The 23,723-nt window shown below is 46.2% G+C and overlaps 1 protein-coding gene across 4 annotated transcripts in view; it reads left to right on the top strand.

Annotated features, from left to right (window-relative positions):
- The window catches only part of LOC144175499 (transmembrane and coiled-coil domains protein 2-like), a 51,456-nt gene extending 29,350 nt beyond the window's left edge, over window positions 1–22,106 (top strand). For 2 of the 4 annotated variants that reach the window (XM_077704580.1, XM_077704576.1), the window contains 6 exons: window positions 3,096–3,161; window positions 5,211–5,565; window positions 8,603–8,641; window positions 12,642–12,707; window positions 18,736–19,076; window positions 19,791–22,106. In XM_077704580.1, the coding sequence (XP_077560706.1) occupies window positions 3,096–3,161; window positions 5,211–5,565; window positions 8,603–8,641; window positions 12,642–12,707; window positions 18,736–19,076; window positions 19,791–19,911 (988 nt within the window). In that variant the 3' untranslated portion in view covers window positions 19,912–22,106. The remainder of the gene's footprint in view (window positions 1–3,095; window positions 3,162–5,210; window positions 5,566–8,602; window positions 8,642–12,641; window positions 12,708–18,735; window positions 19,077–19,790) is intronic. The other 2 variants (XM_077704577.1, XM_077704578.1) reach the window with 2 other exon arrangements.
- The last annotated feature ends 1,617 nt before the right edge of the window (window positions 22,107–23,723 follow it).

Here is a 23,723-nt window from a genome sequence, read left to right as displayed (position 1 = left end):
CGGCAAAGTAGGCAGCTAAGAAGGGTGGGGTGGGAATGTCGATGACAACAAGGAGGTACCGGTGGACAATGAAAGGAGCGACAAGCAGCCGGTGGCGCTGCGAATCTGAGAAAACGCTACCACTGGGACGGTTAGGGTGCAAAGCACTGTTGGCACGGCATGTGAGGGGTGTGGGAGAAACACTGTGTCGCAGGCTTCTAAAGACTAAGCAAGGCAGGCTTATGAGGCCGAGCCTCAATTTCGCGAGGAAGAGGAATAAAATGGTTTTCTTTCGTAAGGATCCACTGATATATCTTTCATTAATTTTCTTTTTTTTTTTTTTTTTTTTACTTTGTCACGCGCGAAATGAAAGTATGGTAAAAGCTCGTTAATTCAGATTTCTGGGGAGTACGACTTGTACGACTTGTGCTAATATTGTGTTATCGAACGAGCGACAAAAACAGCACATTTACAATTCATTTATGCGTACTTTTACTTTTCGAAGAAGGCGGGGTTGCTAGTTTGTCTTTTGGAGAATAGCTGGGCAGAAGAAACAAGTTCTTTGGACGTGCGACCATCCGCGCAGGTCAAGAGTTCTGTGTGCAGCATCATAGCAGAATTCTTCCAGAACAGGGAGGGCATCCACAGCTTCTTATGCAGTATGACTTTCCGGCCGCGATACACGAGAATGAAAGAGCGAGTGATACGGCGCGTTACTTATCACGTTTTGAAGAGGCATTGATATGAATTGAGCAATGCACACATCGGGTGGCTGAGGCCCCTGTCAGGCCACGTCCGCTTTTAGTCTCAGCCTCCCCTTGGCTTTGCCGAGAAATAAAAATCAAATACTCAAATTTGTGCCAAAATAACAAAGGTCTGCGGCCACAAGACAATGTTCATTTTTGAAGGGAGGGAGTAGGAACGCCAATTAACAGAGGTCGAATAAATGAGGTTTTACTTTACATTGTTTATGAGACAATCATCCAATTTGAAGGTGCATTCCTTATATGAGTAAGTCTTCATGCACTTTTTTTTTGGCACTTCAGAGCTCTGTTATGACCATTCTTGCAGAACTTGTGCCGTAGCAACTAAACTTAGCCACAAATGTGTGCGCCAGTGGCTAGTTACACCCATTGTAAATGTCTTTTGAAATCAGGGAGCTCTTTTTAGGAAGAGTTTTATTTTATGTTAGAGCCTAAAGTCAAAATTTGTCACTGCGTTCTATTGTGGGTCGAGGTTTTCTATATGCGAATTCGTCTAGATTGATTTTATTGCACTGTTACCATTATAAGGTTAAGTACTGCCATATCACAATGCATTTCGAAATCTCAGTGAACCCTTTTACTCTGCCCGCTGTAAGGTTGAATAGGGGCAAAGTCAGACTTATGACCTTCATGTGAACCTTATCACTGTATCTCTGACCTCCCAGTGATGCTCTTCAGGGAGGTAATCGTGGACAAAGCCATACATAAAAAAAAAATTAAGGGAGGAAAGTGCAAGTAAAACTATTTTTGTTATTAATGGACCAAATGTAATCATATCTGGAGCATTTATATAGTTAACTATCCTAATAACAAAACTGAAATCAGCCTAGAAATATCTTCTATACATTTTGAGTTACAAGACTGATTACTTTCACAAAGTCGCCCCAAGATTAATTAATTACGCAAGAACTCAACAAGATTTTTATGTGAACGTGATCAGAAAGGTCTATATTGTGCTTAGAAGCTATTAGATTTGTGCTTTGTTTTCTTCAGGTATCCAAAAAAAAAAAGAGAAGTTTCACTTTTTAATGCAATAATCTAATAGCTTCTCGGCACAGAATAGACCTTCCTGATTACACTGACATAAAAATCTGGTTGAGTTCCTGCCTAATTAGTTGATTATGCTTAATGAAGCTTTCAGGTAATTAGTCTTGTAACTGAAAAAGTATAGAAAATATCCTGAAACCGTTTTCAGTTTTGTTGTTGGGATGGTTAGTTACATAAACGCTCCTAATTTGATTACATTTGGTTCATAAATAGAAAAGTCATTTTACTTGTCACGTCCCCCCTTAAACAGGGTTGTAAGGCAGGGTTAGTCAATCACGCTGAATTTGTCTTAAAACAAAATTATAAGAAACATTCAATGTGACAGAAACTTCTTTTTAAACTCGCATGACTGTTTGAAAATTTTTGTGAACGCCCCGAAGCTAAGGGAAGTTCCCATTGTATTTCTTGCTGTCATTGTTTTCTACGCATTTCCTAAGGTTTCAGTTTAAGGGGGAACACTGCTCTTAAAACAGCTTCGTTTAATTTTGAAGTAAACTCTGTGAAACTTGCCAGTCTTGCTACTTTTTTCCCACTGATTTCAAATATGGCATTATTTTTTGGGTCACTCAATTAATTACCAAGATAATTACAGATAATCAGTCATTTTTGGACAAATAATAGACAAAACAGTGCTAGTCATAAAACTGTAATCGTTATATTTTCCAATGCTATGAAGAATGGTGAGTGCTATTAGAGAATCGGTTTTTTGATGCACCGCTTGGAACTAATTTTGCAGCCCATTAAACTTTGGTGGCACTGGTGGCAAGGAACCATTTCGAATGCCCTTTTCAAACACCAAAGTTCAGTGAGCTCCAAAATTAGTTCCAAGCAAGGCATCAAAAAACTGATTCTCTTATTGCACTCACCATTCTTCGTAGCATTGGAAAATATAAAGATTACAGTTTTATGACTGACCAGCACCGTTTTGTCTATTGTTCCTCCAAAAATGGCTGATTATCTCCAATTAACTTGGGAGATAATTGACTTACCAAAAAAATAACGGTATATTTGAAATCAGTGGGAAAAAAGCAGCAAGACTGTCAAGTTTCACAGAGTTTACTTGAAAATTAAAAGAAATTGTTTTAAGAGCCATGTCCTCCCTTAAATGGGAGGCTGGGTCATTCTTGGCTGGCAGCCTGCAAAGACAAGAAGTTGGTACAGCCTTCTTCACCAAGACCTTGCATAACTTTAGCAAATAACAGATGTGAAAGTTGGGACATCGGAGGCTGGTATGCGCTGTGTGTATCAACCGTGCCTTGTAGTGTGGGGTATTTTAAAGCCTGCGTCCTTTTCTTTCCCTATTAGTGGCGTCGTCGGGAACATCAAGGGCGGCCTGTCTGGCTTGGCGTCGGTGGCGCACTCTTCAACCGAGTAAGCTATGCCACTCATGTGCATTTGACTTCTTGGGTATCTTTCTTTGTCTGTAGGCCAGAAATCTTTTGTTAAACCACAAGTTCAGACAGGCAGGGAGCAAGCGTTGCTGTGAAACATGCCTGCCAAATTACCTTGAGACGCTCCTAATTGCTTATGAAACATTCGTACCGTATCAAGAATGGATAATAACTGAAACTATTGGGGGTTTGGCATGGCTGCGCCATTCGGGAATTTCGCTGCACCAAGTTGTTTCAGAAGCATGTGAATAGCAAAACATTGCTCTGAGCTTTGGCAAAACAGCAGGAAAGCCAAGAATGAGGGAGATGAGGGGCAAGATGCCAGCCAAAATGATTTGTTTCTAAATAATCAAAGCGTTGCTGGTTGTCAAAAGGAAAAGCGAACAGAGGGCATTCAGCCTTTAGCATTCAGTGTCCCGTCAACCAATGTTTCATTCAAATATACATATACTAGAGGGACATCTCGTGGTGCCACTGTCTAGGCGAGCCGTCACGTACTGCAGAGAAACATTCAATTATTACTTGGCATGGCTCATGAACATGCTCAAAAGTTGCCTGCGGCTGCAAAAAACATTATTCTAAAAGGTTATTTAAAGTTGTTTTACCTATAGAAAAGTGCAGTGCCAAAGATTTATTTGTCAGGAATTATTTGGAAGCTTCTTGCAAGACAAATAAGAAAAGCTTTTACCCCCTTTTGTTGATTTTGGCTTCAGGAGCAAAAGAAACCATGTGGCAAGCCAAGCCAAGTAAAAGAGGAATACTTTTAGCAGCTATGGCAGCACCTACGACGGCACGGGATTGAAGTGAAGGATTTCCCTCTAGTATATATTCTTGTGAAACTCTATGCTCTCAACCATGGACAGGTGAAATAGCTCCGTAAGCAAGCTGATCTGTTCAGTTATTTATTTTTATTCATTTATTTATCACGATACCCACAGCGCTTAGTTGCTGTGCAGTGTGGGGGAAACATACAACAAAAAAACACTGAGTACAGGTTTGTACGAAACAAAATCAAACAGTAACAACCAAAGTAACATGAACTGTTATACAATGGCAAGCAATGACAGCATACAATATTAAAATGAAATCACATCGTCTGCAGGCATGCGGCAAAAGTTTCGCTCGTCGTAAAAGACCCCCTGCCCCCCGCTGAGTTAGGTAGATTATTCCAGTCCGATATGGACCTCAGAAAAAAGGGCATTTTAAACAGATTTGTTCGACATAAAATTTTTTTTGCTTTTAGTGAATGATCCCGTTCGTGTAATCTGGCTTTTGTAAGTAATGACCGTGGTTGATTCCCATTTTTGAGTGAAATATACTGTGAAAAAGCTTTAGTCAGAGCGTTTTTCTGCAGTCATGCAAAGATTGCTACCCCAGAGAAACTTTGGCATGGGACACACTGAAATTCTTAGTATAGTCATGGCAAACAAAACGAACTGACCAATTTTGAATCCTTTCTATCCTCCCTATATCGGTGACCATCCAAGGGTCCCAGACTGTGCTTGTGCATTCGAGTATAGGGTGGATGTAAATCTTGTATAACAGTGCATTTGTGTCTAACAGAGAATGTTTAATATTGCATCGCAAAAACCTAAACCGCGTGATGCTTTAGAGCAGACATGACTAATTTGACGACTCCATGAAAGGTTAGAAGTAAAGAAAACACCGAAATATTTATGCTCATTTACAAAGGTAATATCTTTTTCATTAATACCCTAGTTATAGGTATGAGCATTTTTCTTATTTGTAAAACACACACAAACAGTTTTGTCCGAATTAATGCCCATACCCCACTTCGTGCACCATTCCGAAAACTTATTTAGGTCATGTTGCAAGAATTCACAGTCATCTTGATTTCTAACAGCCCTGTACAGAACGCTATCATCAGCGAAGAGTTACATAGACGAAGTAATGCCAGCAGCCAAGCAAGTTGAAGCAAGCTAAGCAATTACACCATTACCGAATCGAGCAGGACCTCCACATTTGACGCCCACGGTGTTGTTGCTGTGTCTCCCAAACACTTTCACAGTGCGCTTCTCCTCGCTGCGTCCAGCAACAAGTACGCCTCGGACGAGGACAGCTCGAGCCTGACCTCCGAGTCAAGCCAGCTTGCCTCCCTGTCGCACCACCCGGGGGCGGCGGTGATGGGAGGGGGCGGAGCCACGGCCAGCCCCAGGCACCCGGCCCTGGCCCCGCCTTCCTCAGGGGCCGACCAATCATCACTAATGATGGGCGTGGCCAGCCCCTCAGTGGCCCCGCCCCCTCTGTCCGCCACCGTGGGCGGGGCCCTGGTCCCCGAGGCGGAGCTCGAGCCCCTGCTTGCTGAATTGGCTGAGCGGCGGGAGGAGTGCCAGCGCCTGGCCGAGGAGATTGAGGCCCTCAAGGTGCGGGGTGTCCCAGGGAGTGACCCTGGGGCCTGTCTTATTCGCCTTTTTGGACTGCTCTGGCCTTTTGGAGAGGAGAGGAGCCAATGCTAGGACGAGCCGCGTCTTGGTTATCCGGCTCCGATCTTTTCAAGCCCAGTCTCCCCTATCCAAGAGCAGAGACCAGCAAAGTGCGCCAGCCCCGCTTATAAGGGGCAGGGGGAAAGGGGGCAGGTTGCTGGGCGAGGAGGAATGGCGGTGGCGGCAGGGTGGTTGGTGCTCGCCGGCGCATCGGCCCGCGAGGAGACGTCACGTGCGCGGGAAAGCGCGCCCGTTTGAAGGCCACGCTCGCGGGAAGAGGAAAAGGGGATCTGAAGGATCCCCACACACTGCTTTCAAAGTCTGCGTGGCACATTTTGGGCATAGTTGTGCTTATTTTAGTCGCAAGGAGGCACAGAAGAGGAAATGAAGAAAGGGGCAGTAACAGTACCTCCAACATATAAAAACAGCAAACTTGATTTTTTTCATTTTTTGCTTTTACAACGCACTGTGGAGCAACCAATTACTTAATATGAAGCACGGCACTTGCCTGCCTATGGCTTGCCAGCAATCTTGCATCAGGCAGGGGCAGGATTAAAATTTGATATTGCAATCGTATTGCTTCCTATTGATTGAGTCCACTTGTAATTTGACCTTTCCCAAGTGGAGATACCTGCTTCTGAAAAGGGGAAAGAAAGCATTACTGGTGGCATCGTAGAATGAGTTCAATGTCTGCGTCGCAACTTTGCCGCTGTGTTCAACCATCTTTTCGTGCGCCAGTTGTTAGGAGAAGGACTGTGTCAGTCCCGCATCAGTCATAAGCTAAGGCAGCCGCTCTGTCTTTCTTTGCACTTTTCACTTGTTTCTAGCACCTGGACCTTTCTCACATTGAATGTGTGTGGGGATCATTTCTTGATGCCTTGCCAACCCATCATGTTTGTCACATTGTGTCAAGTATCAGTTGTGTTAGTAAATGCGTGAGTCTCACAAACATCTACCGTATTTCCCAGTCTATAAGTCGCACTTTTGTATAAGTGGCACCACCCTCAAAAAGACAGTTTTTCTGAAAAAAAAAAAAACGTACATAAGTCACATTGATGCACGAAACGCAGTTGTTAGTCGGGTAAACTCAAGAGGATCAATTCATTAGAAAGTGCAGCGAAAGTACATGGTTGCGGCGGTTGCCGCCTCTGAACGCATCCCCCGGTAGGCAGTGCTAGACACGTGCATCTACCGTCCAAAGTCTAGACAGTACTAGCTTCTCAAAAATGGTATATTGATACACACAGATGGCATGTACTTACAGACGGCGTTTAAGCAAAACCATCGAAGCATTCTTCCTCCGACTCGCTAACAAATATAATTAATTCATTTAGACCATAGAGCTTTCTCTCTTAACGTGTGCTGACATCACGCAGCACACAGGCACCTTTTCAAGCGCGGACCACGCGCGACCGCCACATACCGGTTTTATTTCTTTCACAAGTCACACTTGGTGGATGAGATGCACCAACGGAAATTTCAGAAAAAAAACGCGACTTATACACTGGAAAATATGGTAATAAAAGGAGAGCAGATGTGGGAAATGTTTTCAACTACTGCGTGAAAATTAAATGAGAAGACTAGGGTCGTATTTCACAATGAAAATTTGATCCTGAAAGGTGGCATCCCGGTCCTAGTATATTTTATTTTCACTCAAAAGTATGCGGCAGTGGGCAGGGCTTCACTGTACCCAGTAAGGGCATGAAAGAACAGCGACTATTACATTCTAACTGTACACTGGAGGTTCAGCACATCTGAGGCAAGCGTTGGCGTGCAGCCATTCCTGAGGGAGCTGGGCCACTCCTCCTGTATATCTTTGTGCAGCACTTCTGCTCGAACGCGTGGCACACAGCACAACGTTCGTGTTGGACTGTCTGGCTTCTTTCTCAACATCGCGTAAAAAATTCCCCGCATTTCCCCAAGGGGAAGAATGTGAAAGTGCGAATGCACGAGTTGAATTTGCGCGGTTCGGTAATGTTCGCGAAAGAGAGATCACACACACACACACAACTACAAAGAAAGAAAGACGCATTTATTCACAGACACCTATTTGTGTTGTCGTTGTACTTGATTGCTAGAGCGGATCTCAGCTTTGAAATTTCGTGTCAGTACTCCTTTTAGCGGGTGCATTAGCCCTTCTCACGCCCGATTCCCGGCCAATCCCCCATGTGGGTATGTGCCATGTCAGCGGCCAGGCAGCGCGCGCCCATCTCCCCCCGTTGCCAAGGATGACGAGGAGATTCCTGGCCAATCCCCCACGTGGGTATGCTATGCGGACATCGCCGGTGGACGCAGGTTCAGGGTCGCTGAAGAAGTGCATCGCACTTAATAACTAAATTGCCTCTGTTTGGACCAGAACATGACAAGAAACTTATTGCTTTAACTAGCAGCACTGAAAGTCGTTGACATGGATTGTTCAGAGTACATCTGAATGTCAAAAAACAAAAAAAGATTCTTTGGAAGAAATGTAGTCATTGGCACAAAAAGAGGCATCAGCGGCCATTTTCCTTTTTTAATTCACAGGAAACGCCTGCGCATGTGGTTTTCAGTAAAAATCTCTACGTGGTGTAATAAAAATCTAGCGCCCACTGCTGCCGTGCACCTCTCTGCTCAGAATTAAGACGGCGGACTTGAACTTGGATTCCCACTTACAATGCGAATCTCTCTCTTTGACGTAATGTGCAAAACGATCCTGTACGCAGCGAGTAGGGTACGTTTAAAAACCCAAGGTGGGCCAGATGTATCCTAAGTTTAGCTTTTGTGCGTCTTGCTCGGAGTTTCACGTAAAAAATTACCTACTTGGCATGGTTCTTTAAAATAGGTGAAGGTTCAACACATCTTGGTGCAGGTGTGTTACAAGTCTCTGTGTTCTTGCCTTGTTGTTGCTGCCATCTGTGCCAAAGTTCCCTTCTCTTCTCTCCCCTCTCTCTTTCCCCCCTTTCTCTCTCTCTTCCGCCTCTCCCCTCCCGCTGTGCAGGTGTTCATTTTCGGCTCTCCCTGCAAGCTGGAAACTGCGGTACTTGTCCACGCCAATCTCTTCTTCTTCTCCTTCTTTTCTTCAGTAGTGTGCTCGTTGTCTTGGCGCTTCCCCTCCTCTTTGATTTCCTCGGTTGTGGATCGAAGGCGTGCATTTTCTGCGGCCACCTTTGCTATTCCACTTAGAGACCTGTCTTTTAGTTTCTGCCTGTTCATTTAGCCACAGAATTTTAATCGAAATAGAAATCTTGACTTCTAACACATGTAACATTTATTCGCACTGAAGCCTTGTTTCTGAATCAGCACATGTATCCCAGGGATAGAGCAGTTTATAAACGAACCTGGTGAGCCCAAGATTTTTTTTGGCATGTTACCAACCACTTCCGTCTACTGAGTTATATATAGTTCTCACCCTAAGCAAACTGTGACGTTCAGATTCCATCCTTGCACAGAGATTTTCTTTCCACTTTTTTTGGTGCCCTTCCTCGCATGCTTTTGGTACTGCGTAATATCAGTACTTCCTATGTTTTGGCAGAATTCTAGTTCCTTTATTTTATTCTAAAAATTTCTGGAAAAGGTGAGGAAATTTTAGATTAGCATTGCCATTGTCAGGCCGTGTGTACCAATGCTAACCTGAATAATGAGCTGCTGTTTGAAGCAGGACTCATGCATTGTGGTGTCAATGCCACAGCAGTGGAACTTCCAGACTGTACATTTTTATTTTTGTAATCATTTAGAATGGTAAGATGACATACCATAATGGTGGTCTGGAATTATCATTTTTGCAGTGCTTTTGTGTTCTTTTTTTTAAGTAAGTGTGTCAGCCTGCAAAGAAAATGATGTTTCCTTTTTATGGGATATACTTGTGAAGCGCCCCTATAAGTTCTGTTCTTCTTCTTCTTCTTCTTCTTCTTCTTTTTTTTTTTAAGCAACGACCAGAGGCATGCGTTGTAGCATTAGGGGAGGGAACGGTTGAGGCAGTGCTGCCATGGAACTTGTTACGGTTTTTCTAGGTGGCCTTTCCGAGCATTACGGGAGTACCCTAGAGGTTTAAGTTTCCTACTTTGGTATGGCATCATGGGTGACTGGCAAAATTGAGTACAGTCGAACCCCGCAATAATGAAACCACCAGGGAAAGCCAAAAAATTTGCTTTTGTGAGAATTCGTTGCTGCGAGAGCGAAACATATTGACTGGAAAATCCCCCTCAAACCAAGTATTTATTTCTGAAAGTCGGTTATATTTCTTTGTGAGCCTTGCCTTGCAGCAACCTCACAGCTCGGCTGTCGCACGAGTGGTTCATTGCTAGTCGTTGTGTGTGCCTACAAACGACCGAATCGTGTCAAACGCACCCGAAACATCCTGCACGTGGGTTTGCCTTCTCTGCACGTTTTTCTTTTTGGTCCTCGGCACCGATAATGCAAGCGAAGTCCATTTTCTTCTGTTGACAAACTTTGCCGGACAGTGGCACCTCGTTATTTCAATGCTGTTCACAAAACCAAGTGCGCGCCGCTTTGCCGATGTCAGAAAAGGCCGCAGCTGTCACTGTTTTGGTTTGCGCTCGTGCTTCTTGATTTTTAAAGTTGTAGAATGTGAGCCGCACGCAGTTCAAAACTTGTCGGCGCTATCCTTCTTTCCTCCACTTGACACTCTCTTGGGCAATGATGGCTGTCTTATCTTGTAGGGATAAAAACTTCCGCTTTTGGGCGCATAGGCACCTCACTGAGACCAAACGAGTCGATTGCCGCACGCACAACGCACACATGCATGCTGTTCTGCAGTAGCCAGTTAGCCTAGCCCAGGCCCAAGCCGTGCCTTGAGTCACCAGTCCGACCAAAATTGTTGCGCCCTGATTTTGTCACTTTAAAGGAGCCATGAAGAGAAAATACAACTTCGTTCAATTTGAAGGAACTAGGATTCAGTATCTCACTCAGCTCCATTACAGCCGCAAAAGGTGTTTTTTTAACGAAAAAAAAAGCAAGACGTATTTAAATACTTTCAAATTTTGCGCCACAGTGACGTATTATGAGCAAGAATGACGTCATACGGGCCAACAATAAAACATAATTTTTAGTGCGTTAACTGCACGTTAGCATTCAAGTGATGAGGTCAAATGGAACTAGAGGCCCCATTACAGACGTCCAGTCATGTGTCATCACGACAGGTCAGTTAGGCGGCCGCCAATCGCACAAACAAGGTTCCGTGACGTCATAGAAAAGTTGCGGGAAATTGGCTAGGGGGTCGCGACTGCTTCACACGTTTTCTTTAATATCTCCGCTATTTGTTCGAAGATTGTGATGATATTGGTATCATTGTTATCTGGACTAAGCAGTCTTTCTAGTAAACCCAACTTGTATTTTGTCTTCATGGCTCCTTTAGGGCTGCCTCCGCGGGCCACCTGCTGCACTGTTTGTCTTATTTGTAAACAGATATGGGACTGGCCATGTAAGCATGCTATGGCAGGAGTTTACGCAATTTCAGTTCACAAAAACGCACTTGAGCTCTTTCTGGACTCTGTTAGCCTCAAATGGGTAGATAAAATACCAACTGGACTTACAGCAAATTTCATTAATTCGGTATCGCTGTCCAAAAACATTTTGTTGCCAAGAGATAGGAAATAGACGGGCTTCTATAGATGTTTGCTGGAGATCTGGAAATAATTTGTCGCTTTGGGAATTTTGTAGTCCTGGGGTTTCATTATCGCGAGGTTTCACTGTACAAGCTTTTCCTCATAGTTCAGGTTGCAGTCAAGGAATTGTAAAATTGTATGAAAGGTCAAAGGCTGGGCCACAAGTGTGATGTCTGAAAATTTATTCCCTTACATGCCAAATATGACCCCAACTCACACAGTGATGCTGCATCTCGTGTTTCCAGCAAGCGTTGCTCATCGTAACTGCCTGTTATTACCGTATTTACTCGCCTAATCCTCGCACTCGCGTAATCCTCGCACCCCTAATGTGAGCCACCAAAACTTGAATTTTTTGGTTCCTCGCATAATCCTCGCACCCCCAACTTTGCAGCGGCGAAAGTTGCCTGCTCGCGAAACCCGCATGGTGCACGCGCTCTCCAACGCGCGCCCTCCCCCGCCGCCTCTCCGTTCGGCGGAGAGCGCTGTGTATCCAAGGCCATCCAGGCGCCCTAACAACCTGCATGGCTACTCCCTAACAGGCGCCCTAACACGCTACTCACACTGTCCTTGAGCCGGTTTCGCGCATGTTTCGCGTGCGGGGTTCGCGTGCGGTGCGGCGGTGTTCGCGCAGCCCGCTGTCGTGTCGTCGTCGTGGTCCCGCCGTTGAGCGGCAGCAGTTAGCGAGTCACTCGCGTCAATGGTGGGTAGCTCGCTGCCATTTTGAGAACTTTTTGATCTCTTTGTTTTGTGCTTGGTGCCGCTTCGCCATGGGGACGAACGCCAGCTACACTGCCGCTTTCAACTTGAAAGCGATAGAGTACGCGATCGAACACGGCAACCGTGCCGCAGGCAGGCACTTCGGCGTCACCGACTTCAACGTGCGTTACTGGAGTAGGGCACGCACATCCGACGAGATAGTGCGCGCGCCAGAAAGCAAAGGCGGCAATTGCATGATCGCTGATCGACGGGAGCCTGTTTACGCTGCAAATAATAAAATAAAAAGAAATAGCTGCTGTTGGCAACACTGAGCTTACTTATACAAAAAATGACTGCTACATTTAGCGGGATTGGCATAAGGCAAATTGGCAACACTGTGCACCGGATTTTTTTTTTCCCCGCATAATTCTCGCACCCCTAACTTTGCATTGACTTTTCCGAAAAAAAAGTGCGAGGATTATGCGAGTAAATACGGTAAATTGATGTTGACATGCGGTGAGGCTGGCATGAGGACTTCTACCTACAAGTTCTTGGAACTTACTTGGCCCCCCCGAAAAAATTACGCTGTGAGAAAAGGAAATCACGTTGACAGGATACATCATTAATTACACCCTCAGCGAGTTCAGCTATCGTCAGTGATTGTGAGGTAGGGAAGTGCGAAGTTCTGAAATCCTGCTCTGCTATTCCACCTTGCAGAATCAGCTTCACCACGAGTGTTCCTACTTCAGCCAAGCGTTGCAAGAAGAGCGCTACAGGTATGAGGTGAGTAGCCACTGACACGAGCACGTCACTCATTTCCCGGCAATGAACAGAGTGCCTGATTGGTGCATGAAAATCGCATTTCCTGTGGCACCATGCTTTGGCGAAAACTTGGCCACTGATCTATAAAAATGTGTGCCTGAACTGTTGTTGTGCACATCTGTTGTTGTGCGTAGTTGTTGTTGTGCATATTTCCACTTTGATCGCTCCTGATTCGACATCTTAGGCAAGGACAGAAAGGCAATATTGGATGGCCGTGAGGTACGGTGTCGTTGCAGGTTGGCATTGTCCTGAGAAAAATAAAAACCGCCTGTGAAGGAACTTGTATGATGCAAAATGCGTGCAGACTGGTAGAGGGATGCAGTGCATCTTTTGTGCACTTGTGAACTAACAGAAATTGGCATTGGATAACATTGATGAACGCCAATTTCTGTTAGTTCAGTTCCCAAGTGCACAAAAGATGGCAATACATGGCACAAAAGAAGGCGTTAGATAACATTGAAGAAAACAGAGTGGATCCCTAGAGGAGGCAAGCGTGGCAGGGGGCAGCAGAAAGTTATTGTATTTACGTACTCGAATCTGGGCTGCCCTCGATTCTAGGCTGACCCCCGAAATTCGGAAGGTCAGAAAATAAAAAAAAAGTTTACGTCCAATGTAAGCCGAATGAAAAAAAGGCACTGGACTGAGACTAGAACATGCACTTTATTATGCTTGCGGCGCTTGTCGCAGCATGTTCAATGCTCACTCGTCATTGTCGACATTGAAGGTACCGCTCATCGAACGATTCTTGTGGCAACGTACGATGACGTTCTTAGAGAAAACTTCCGCGGCTGGAAGAGCGTTCCTCTTAAAATAATGTACGGCGGCAGCTTTTGCCAGTCGGTCGTGCAACACATCACAGTGGTGTGCGGCTTCTCGTAGCCCTGCAGTTTTGACCTTCACTAGTGTCGCGCCCTTCTCATTCACGGTGTATGCCACTGGCATGTCAAAATACACTGGGGTATCATCAGTGTTAGCGATCTGGCCTTGTCTGTACTCCTGTTCCGGTTGCTCCTTGATAACAAAGTACTGGAATGTGACTAGCTTCTCCTCGAAGTCAGTGGGCAGCTGTTGGCACATAGACGTCCACCGTCGCAGGCTGAACCCGAGCCGTTTCATAAAGCGACTGAACCAGCCCTGCTAGCCTTGAACTCAGTCCGCACGACGCCTCGCACATTTGTGATCTCCCTCGCCTTCGCATGTATCGTTTCCGTCATCAATGGCATCCAACCTTCTCTTTGCTGCCGGAGAGTCAGCGACCTCCTTCTCCACCTCGTGGTCTCGACCTTTCTTGGGTCCTGTGAAGGCCATTCGCTTGGGAGTGAAGTTGAAAAGTTCGTTCAGCTGCTTCTGCCATCAGCGCATGTTCTCCTCACCCATGCCGTCGTCGTGCTGTGCTTGGAGGTTTGAAGTTCTCTCGGCCTTGAAGACTACCTTCCCCTTAAACGCCGCGGTGTGGTGGCACCGCTTGGTGGGTGCCATTGTGGCGCAAACACGGGAGCTTCTTGAGGTCACGCGGCGACGTAAGCAAACAAGCACGGAACGCCGAGAGCTGGGTTCACAACGTTCAAAGGAGCAAAGAGTGCACTAGAAGAAGCTGCTTCTAGTACACAATACTGCACACATACCGCAAGCTACAAGCCTGTGGCTGCAAGATGGCGTTGAGTGTCTAGTGGTGTCAGGAAAGCCACATCCTCGAATCTAAGCCAAACCCCGACTTTCGTGAACGACTTTTTAAAAAAAAGTATCGGCCTAGATTTGAGTAAATACGGTAGATGGGCCAATGAGATCAAGAAGTTTGCGGGGTACATTGGTCACAGTTAGCACAGGACCGGAATAATTGAAAATCCATGGAAGAGGCCTTTGCCCTGCAGTGGGCATATATAGGCTGAGGCTGATTATGATGATGATGATGATGAGCATTGAAGAAAATGGCACTGCCTTGCTCAGAGTGCTCTTGCAAGTATGCTTGTTCTGCTGGGAACACCTCACTCAAAATCGTTCATAAATTCTTGAGGTGAAGAGTGGTCTGCATAGTTGGTGAAACACATGCAAATGCAAATTTGACCGTCCTGGAATCGTGTCTAAAGGCCAGAACACCAGACACCACTGTTTGGTGCGTTATGTTTCACTTTCTGCGCCCACTTTCTCCTTGGTGTCCCAACAGCAGGGGGAAGGGAGGAGGCAATTTCTGCTCGCACGTCTGACCGAGTCAGTTCACGCGCTTGCAAATGGGGGAAGGATTAGTGGGCTGGGAAGTCATAAAATGGAGGAAACCGTTTTGTTTTAGTGCGCTGTAGTTTGTTTAGCTCCAATGAAAGACAGGCATAAAGCAGTGGCATTCAGAATGAGGATGAATGAAATAAAGGAAGTGCAGGCTAACCTTAGATCAACGCGAGCTTAACCGCATCTGCTGCAGTTAACTGACGTTGTGCGAGGCTATTATAGTAAAATCTCGATGATACGAATCTCGCGGGACCGCGAAAAATATTCGTATCATCCGAAATTCGTATGAACCAATACAGACCAAAAAATGTAGCGCTGAAAAAAGTTTTCGTGCATTTCTTTTTTTTACTTTCGCCTGAAGAAATTCGTGATTTTCTTCTGCGTTTTTTTACCCCCACGTCGCAAAGCAGTCCTTTCTGGAGCGCGTAACGCTTCGCGCTCGTCGCCTCACTCGCGGTGCCCAAGCTCGCTACACGCCGCAAGTCAAGCGTGAACCGCATGGTGCGTTTTTGCACGCGATTCGCGCACCTCGGCTTTGCGTGCACTGTATTTTCACGCTTGTATCGACGATTTTGCACCCGCGGTAGCTCCTACCTCAACCAGAAAATGGCACATGACGCGCGCGGCAGGATGGAGGAGCCTGACGACTTGCGAAGCGCTCGAGACAGCCGGCTTGGCTCCGCCGGAGATGGTTAGGCTTAGCACCCCGGCAGATATTTCATGGGCGCTTTCACTAGCGCCGTGGATGATGCTTTATAGTACCGTTTTCGCATGCATAATGAGCTCCTTTACCGCACAAGCAACTTAGCGTCTGCCTTGAGCGGCATTTTAAAGAGCGGTTAGGAGCGGTCGCTCGAGCGGCCACGCCACTGCGCGGCCGCAGCCGGCCACGCCGCGAGAAACGTGCGGGGTTTCACGGCGGTGTCAGCAAGCAGAAGACAACAGCCCGGCCGCTTCTACAGAAAGAGCGACAAAGAGGGGAGAGAGAGCCGTCGCTTGCTCGTTCGGCAGTCGGGCCTTTCGCCGGCTCGTTCGTATCATCCGCCAGGCCACGCAGGTCCGTTCGGAACACCCGAAATTTTTCCAATTGCTAACAATGCAATTTCACCGGGACTTTTCAGAAATTCGTATCACCCAGAATCGTATCATCGAGATTCCACTGTATAGTAGCGTATAATAAAAGTAAGGTGCAACTGAGCAAATGTGAAGGCAGCAGTTTGTTTTGGGGGGGCGGTTGTCCCTTCAGTGTGTCAATGTTCCTTTTGATTCTCTCGCAAATTAAAAAAAAAAGATTCTATTGTGCAAGATGCTTTGGGCCAAAAGATTCCGATCAATCTAAAAGGGGAGAAACAAGACACCTAAAAGTTGGGTGGCAGTCAAAAAGGCGTGAAGACACTTGAGGCTCAGAGAACTGAGAATGCAAGAGCGGCACCGTGTCGATCTTGGGCCCAAGTCGCGCCAGTGCCTTTCTCTGTGCAGTAACATCCCCTTCTTGGTCTAACCAGGTGCTGATATGGCTGTCGTGCAGCTCTGTTGTCTAATCGGAGTGAAAGAGAGTACAGCAGTGCCCCAGTTGCCACTTGCTGATGAGCACTTCTGGGGCAAATGGAGGATAAAAAGACACTACGCCCATCACTGTCAGCAGTGCCGTGCCTCTATTCCTTCATGCTGTGGACATTCGGTGCCTTCAAGAGCATTTGGTTAGCTATAAGCACGAATTTTAGTACTTGTGTGCCAATAAGAAATGCTGGATGTGTGTTTCCATTTTTGACTGCAACCTACCCCTTCCAGAGGATGCAACATGGGTGTCATAGTGTTTGGTCTGTGGCTTGATAGATGGTGAAGATTCAGAGGTGTTGAAACATGCATGAGTAGCATTTATTCGTCTCAGGAAATGTGAGAAGGTGTAGGTTTAGTTTTTTAAGAAATCAAATTAGTTTTATTGGCTTTTGCGGGCAGCTCCTCTTGAATATTTCTGAAGGTCCCCTGCATGTCTAACAAGTGGACCTGGCCTTTTCAGCCAGTTTCGAGCAGTTCTGTTTTCATTTTTGTGTTGCAAAATTCATATTTGGCGCTGCTATGCAGTTACCCAACTTCAAGCCAACTTTCTGTGGCGCCTCTGTCGCCCACTACGGTTCCTCGAAAAAAGCACACCGCTCGTGATTTCACTTCAACCACACTTCTGCGATAGCAGCTCCAGCTGAAAGTCGAAAGAAACACCGAGTCGTCGGATATCAGTTCAAATGAGGAAAGTTCTTCCCATCAGCCTTGAACACTGCCAGCTTTTCACCGGCCAGTTTCGTTATCATACGAGGGTAGTATTTCCGGAGGTCTAGTGTCGCTTCTTAGTTGAACTGTCTATTCTTACAAAGTCTCCAAGATGCTGTGATATTGTTTCTTTTCGAAAATGTGTGGTGATGCTGCGATGTAGGGGGCTTATAGTGCTGAACTTTTTTCGTCAAGCGACAGCAGGTTGGTGAAAGCTTGCTGGGCACAATTCTAGTGCGTCGCACCTTATTCCTGCAAGAAGGTCTACCATAGTGAGTCAGAAGGTGATAATAAACCGCATGTGGAAGTTCTGACAGATAAGTGATAATCCGAATGTCAACAAGCATCCACTGACGAGTTTGGTTTTCAACTCCAAGCAGATTTCTGTGCATCGCTTGCTTGCCCTGAACCTTGTGCTGGCCATAGTAATTGACAAGGTGTTTTTAAATCATATGGGGAATAATTTGTGCCTCTAATAATGTCAAACCACCAGATTTTTTCCATTGAAAAATCCATAATTGTGCATTTTGAAATAGAGGTTGGGCTTCACCAAAGGTGCGGGCAGCATGCGTGCTAAAGTGTTTTTTTTTATGACACATTTTTCCGCACAACTCAGTTTTTTTTTCTAGGACGGGTTTTTGAAATGTTTACTTACAAAATTGTATGTTTTAAATTTTTCTGTTACTGATAGTTTCTTGTACCCAACTTCTTGTTTTTCGTTTTCTTAGACGTCAGGACGAAAATTCTAAATTTGACAAATTTTTTTGCAGCCATTATTTATGAAAACATTATTAAAAACTGGAAAGGCCATTGAATCGTCTGCATTTTATGTCACTGCAATATGTGCCTAATCAGTATGCTTAGCACAAAAGAAATGTTTTCTTAGACGCCTAAAAATTGGTCAATTTCCCGTGGTAACGAAAAAGTTAATAAAATTGGTTGCGTGTGCAGCGCGAACGCGTGCCACCGCTTCGTCGGTGCTGATGAGGCTGATGATGATGATGCCACGTTATCTGCTACAGCGCCAAAGAGAGAAAAGTTACAACTACACTTTTCTATCTCAGTGGTGCTTGTTTCACAGTGGAAATTGGTATCACTTGGCTGGATTGATGGTTTTTAGGCAACATTGATGACACCTCGATATGGCTGCTGTAGGATGCTAGCATTGGCAAGTCCTGCATTTGCTGTGTGTAGTGCATTCTGACAATATGATAATGTTTTATGTGGGGCAGCTTCGGGGCCTGCAGGCATAAAAATGTAATAATAAATAAGTTCACCTTGAGCGACTTTATATGTGTTTACCATATACTCTGAAATTTTTAAATATTCATATTCAAATTGAAGGGAATTCTGAACAAGCCTACTATCCGATCAAATATTTGGAACAACCGAATATTCGAGCAGAACATTCGATTGTTCCAAATATTTGATCGGATGTAAAGGAACGAAGTGGCATGATTGTGCCACCTGACCCTATCCCTCCTTGTTCCCTAACCAGAGGCTGGAGGAGCAGATGAACGACCTGATTGAGCTCCACCAGAACGAGATGGAGAACTTGAAGCAGGGCATGGCCGACATGGAGGAGAAGGTGCAGTACCAGAGCGAGGAGCGGCTGCGCGACGTGCAGGAGCTGCTCGAGAGCTGCCAGACACGCATCAGCCGCATGGAACACCAGCAGCACCAGCAGCTGCAGCAGCTCGTCTCCCTCGATGCCCTCGACAACTCACAGGCCAGGGCGCTGGGCCTCAAGCTCGTCAACGTGCTCCTCATGCTGCTCCAGCTCGCCCTGCTGCTCGTCTCCACCATCGCCAACATCGCCATGCCCTTCCTGCAGTCCAGGTGAGGAATGAACAGCAGCAAGCCTAGTTTGCGACCTTGAGGAACACCAAGTGGCCCACTTTCAGCAGCCAGCATGAGTCACACCGTGAAACGAAAAACAGTGGGGCTAGTTCGCAGCCTTGAGGAACACCGAGTGGCTCACTTTCAGCAGCCAGTGGGAGTCACACAGTGAAATGAAAAACAGTGGGGCTAGTTCACATTCACAGCCTTCAGTAACAGTGAATGGCTCACTTTGGGCCAATCCTGTGACAAACGTGATTCGACGGGGACGGTAATTTTAAAAAAAGAAAATAAGTCAGGTTATGAGTGACATTATGCAATGAATAAATGATCCCTGGGCCTATAGCCTGTTTGAATGATTTAGATTGAACTTACATTGGGTAATGCTTCAGTTCTGTCGTAATTCTGCCATGCCCGTCCTGCAGCCCGAGTATAAGGTCATGCAAAATGAACAGCACTGAGCCGAGTTCGCAACCTTCAGGCTACCGAGCGGCTGGTTTTCGGCCATTCCTGGGACAAACATGGCTGGGCAAAATGGCTGGCTTTTTTTAAAAAAGAAAATAAGTTGGCTTACGAGTGACATTATACAACGAGTAAATCCTCCCTGCTCCTATAGCCTCTGTGAACTATGTAGGTTGAAATTACCCTGGGTAGTGCTTCAGTTCTCAGATTAATCTGCATTCTCTCTTCCTCCTTGCACTTTCTGGTACGCAGGTTACGAATCATCACCACAGCTCTCCTGATCCTGGCCATCTGTTCTGCAGTCAAGCAGTGGCAGGAACTGTCCACATGGTTCCGACTGCAGTTAAACGAAGCCCTCGAACGATGGAAATGAGTTGCCAACTGTTCCCAAAGGGAAGCAGAACACCCCAGGAGTTCGGGCACAGGCCAGCCCGCTGGCTGGCGCTGTGGCTGCTTCGCTGGCCATCTAACAGCCAAGGAACTGCCCTGGATTGGCACCGGCTTGGAGCTGAGCCGAGCCAAGCCAACCCATGCTGTCAGCGGCAGTGCGTTGCATCTGCTACGGTGTCCGAGGACGCGCGCCGAGGAACCAATCTCGCCCAAACTTGAAGAGGAGCAGACGTTGCCCATCGGACAAAAAGCAAATCGACAGACCTTTGTGCCACACGCTGTGTCCTGCTTGCTGACTGTGCAGAAGCAAAGCAGGTCGCGCACGGCTGTCGTTTTGGACTTCTTTTCTTCTTCCCTGTTTTACCTGTCGCAATTCTTCCTCCTCCTCCTCCTCCTGCGTCTTTCGGAGCGTGCACTGCTTTGGAATCAGCCTGCTCGACTTCTTCTAGAATAACTACTGTGCATCTCTGCGAAATCTGCACTCCAGGCCCAACGCAAGCTCAGCCAGTTCTCTGACACAGAGCAGCAAAATCGCAGTTGACGCAAGCCGTCTCGATAGCTGTAGCTTATCTTCCACCGTGAGGCGAGTGCCCAATTGGTTGCTTTAGTTTTCTTTTGCACAGTTCCCGTTCGGAACGGCACCACTCTTTTTATTATTCGTACTCGGTGCAACTAAATTGTCAGTTCAGATAGCCAGTAGTCCACTCTTTTTGCTACATGCTTCATTTCAGTGGACATCGAATGAAATGTGGCTATTGATTGTGGCTTGTGCTTTGCGTCCCCTAAGCTTTGATTTTATAGGCCGCCGGTGAGCTTGGTTCAGAAAAGTCGACTTGATGCTGGCCGGGCGACATTCAAGGAGTGCAACGTAAGAAAGAACAATGAGAGCTGCATTCTGGGCCATTCCAAAGTACGCAGTGCAAATTCTTCCCAAGAAGTCACTTCAACTCTGCAGCGCCCAGCAGCTTTCCGAACTTCGCTGCGAGACAAGGCAGGAGTTGTGGGAACACGCCGGCCCTTCGAAAGAGAAGAGGGTGTCGTGTACCCGTGCGTGTAGACCAGTGTGTGTTTTGTGAGTCGTTCTTTTAACATTCTGTGATAAGCAAGCGAAGGAATTTCGACTGTCAGGGACGTGAACTGGGCAAAGGCACTGTTTGACACAACGCCTGCCCTCCTACAAGACAGCCCAAAGCGAAAAAAAAGCGGCAGCTCCAACTGCCCTGTTGTTCAGGACGATTTGCCGAGCAGTTCTTCCACGCTGCCGCTGCTTTTCCTCACTTCTGTTGCCCCTGTGGGGGCCGCCAAGCACTGTGCGGGTACTGCTTGGCGCCTGTTGTCTGCGTGTTTTACGGTGCATCATGTTTTAGTGATGTGACTGCGTTGCTGTACCACCGCGTAAATATTTGGTTATCCCCCTTTCGAGGGGGCCCAAGGAAGCTGATTGAATTGATGCATTCCAAGCGAGACTGGTGATTCTTCCGGGCGGGTCGGTACTACATCTGGAAACCCTCCCCGTCGCGACATTATTTTTTGATCCCACTCGAAAATGCTCTCTTATTGTCCGAGTCTATGTGTTCCCCTGTTTTTCTTTAGCTTGTTTTAAGAATGTTTGACAGTTGCATCGACAGATTTGTGTCGGGTTTTATTTTGCAGTCCGTGCAAGCGAAGAGGCCTGTGTGTGTGTGTGCAGTCATCGATGTGCAGCTCTCACTATCGAGTTGTTGGCATTGTGAAGAAGAATCAGACCGCGGGAATGTGGTGGGAAAGAGCGAATGCATTTTTAAAGCTGCCGATTAGCAGTAGTGTTGCGCTTGGTTGGTGGTACGCATGTTCTCGTCGGTTTTACTGAGCAAACCAAAGGTTCATGCACTTTGTGTCAGGAAAGTGAGTGAGATCGCACCAAACACCTTTCAGCTGTGTTGTCGTAGTGATATTGTTATGCCGAAGCAAATGACAGTTTATTTTACTTTAGTCACAAGGGTTTATAAGGGCACTGTTATACCGAACGAGAATGAAACGTGTATGGTGAGTTTTTTTGCTACTGTCTTAGCGAATGCACGTAATCAGTATTTGTTATTGTCCAAATCTGAGAAAAAAGCTGGCTTGTGGTCAGATAATTTAAAGATGCTGAAACTTTTAGATGGTTTTGAAGTTAATAAAACCTGAAAATACATTGTATCTGGCGTTCTTTTATTATCACGTCCTGGATATTGTTGTTTGGGTCTGAATTCTCAAGCTGGGTGAGGAGTGCAGTTCTTGGCAAGCACTAACAGCATGCTTGCTGCAAGGTGTTCAGAGGCACTGAAGCTCGTATGATTGGAACTTGAGGAGACCTTAATCCTGTGTGTATGCTTGCGATTGGATATTAAGGGGGACACTGGTCTTAAAGGAGCCATGAAGACAAAATACAAGTTCAGTTTATTAGAAATACTGCTTAGTCCCGATAACATCATCATCATCATCATCACCAGCCTATCTACGCCCACTGCAGGGCAAAGGCCTCTCCCATTATTCTCCAATTACCTCGGTACTGTGCGAACTGTGACCAATTTATCCCCGCAAACATCTTGATCTCATCTGCCCATCTAACTTTCTGCCGCCCTCTGCAACGCTTGCCTTCTCTAGGGATCCACTCTGTTACCCTTAATGACCAACGGTTATCTTGCCTTCGCATTACATGCCCTGCCCATGTCCATTTCTTCTTCTTAATTTCTACTAATATGTCTTTAACACCAGTTTGCTCCCTGACCCACTAAGCTCTCTTCTTGTCCCTTAATGTTACACCTATCATTTTCCGCTCCATTGCCCGCTGAGTCGTTCTCAATTTAAGTTGAACCCTCTTAGTGAGCCTCCAAGTTTCTGCCCCGTAGGTGAGTACCGGTAAGATGCAGCTGTCATACACTTTCTTCTTCAGCGACAATGGTAGGCTGCTATTCTTTATCTGAGAATGTCTGCCATATGCACCCCACCCCATTCTGATCCTTCTAATTATCTCTGCCTCATGGTTGGGATCTGGGGTCATAACTTGGCCTAAGTAGCTATATTCGCTTACCACTTCCACTGCCTCGCCACCTATCTCAAACTGCTGTGCTGTCCCGAGGTTATTGATCATTACTTTAGTTTTCTGCATATTAATTTTCAGGCCCACGGTTCTACTCTGTTCGTCCAGTGCGGAAAGCATGCTTTGCAATTCGTCCCCCGAGTTACTTAGCAACGCAACGTCATCAGCAAATCTGAGGTTACTGAGGTATTCTCCATTATGGCGAGGATGGCGCGATGGCGTAGAGGTAGAGCACCCGCCTCGCGTGCAGAAGGACCGTGGTTCAAATCCCGGTGCCGGACAATTCCCTCCGGATTAAAAAAAAAAAAAAAAAAATCCGCGTATTGATGGAATTGCACAAAAAGGGGCTTGGGGTGCGGCCTGACCCCGGTGACCATTGCCGGTAATGCACTTCCCTCACCAGAGCAGGATTGGCCACCCTGGTGTAGTAACGGCCACAACCTCCCATGAATACGCCCGATAACAATGATTATACTAATATCGCAATCTTCGAACAAATAACGGAGATATTAAAGAAAACGTGTGATGCAGTCACGACCCCCGAGCCAATTTCCCGCAACTTTTCTATGACGTCACGGAACCTTGTTTGTGCGATTTGCGGCCGCCTAACTGACCTGTCGCGACAACACATGACTGGACGTCTGTAATGGGGCCTCTAGTTCCATTTGACCGCATCACTTGAATCCTAACGTGCAGTTAACGCACTGAAAATTATGTTTTATTGTTGGCCCGTA

The sequence above is a fragment of the Haemaphysalis longicornis genome, unplaced genomic scaffold (genome assembly GCF_048455015.1).
Source record: "Haemaphysalis longicornis isolate Haplotype H1 unplaced genomic scaffold, Haemaphysalis longicornis Haplotype H1 scaffold_3, whole genome shotgun sequence".
NCBI classification, from domain to species: domain Eukaryota; kingdom Metazoa; phylum Arthropoda; class Arachnida; order Ixodida; family Ixodidae; genus Haemaphysalis; species Haemaphysalis longicornis.
This window is presented reverse-complemented; position numbering and strand designations above follow the sequence as displayed.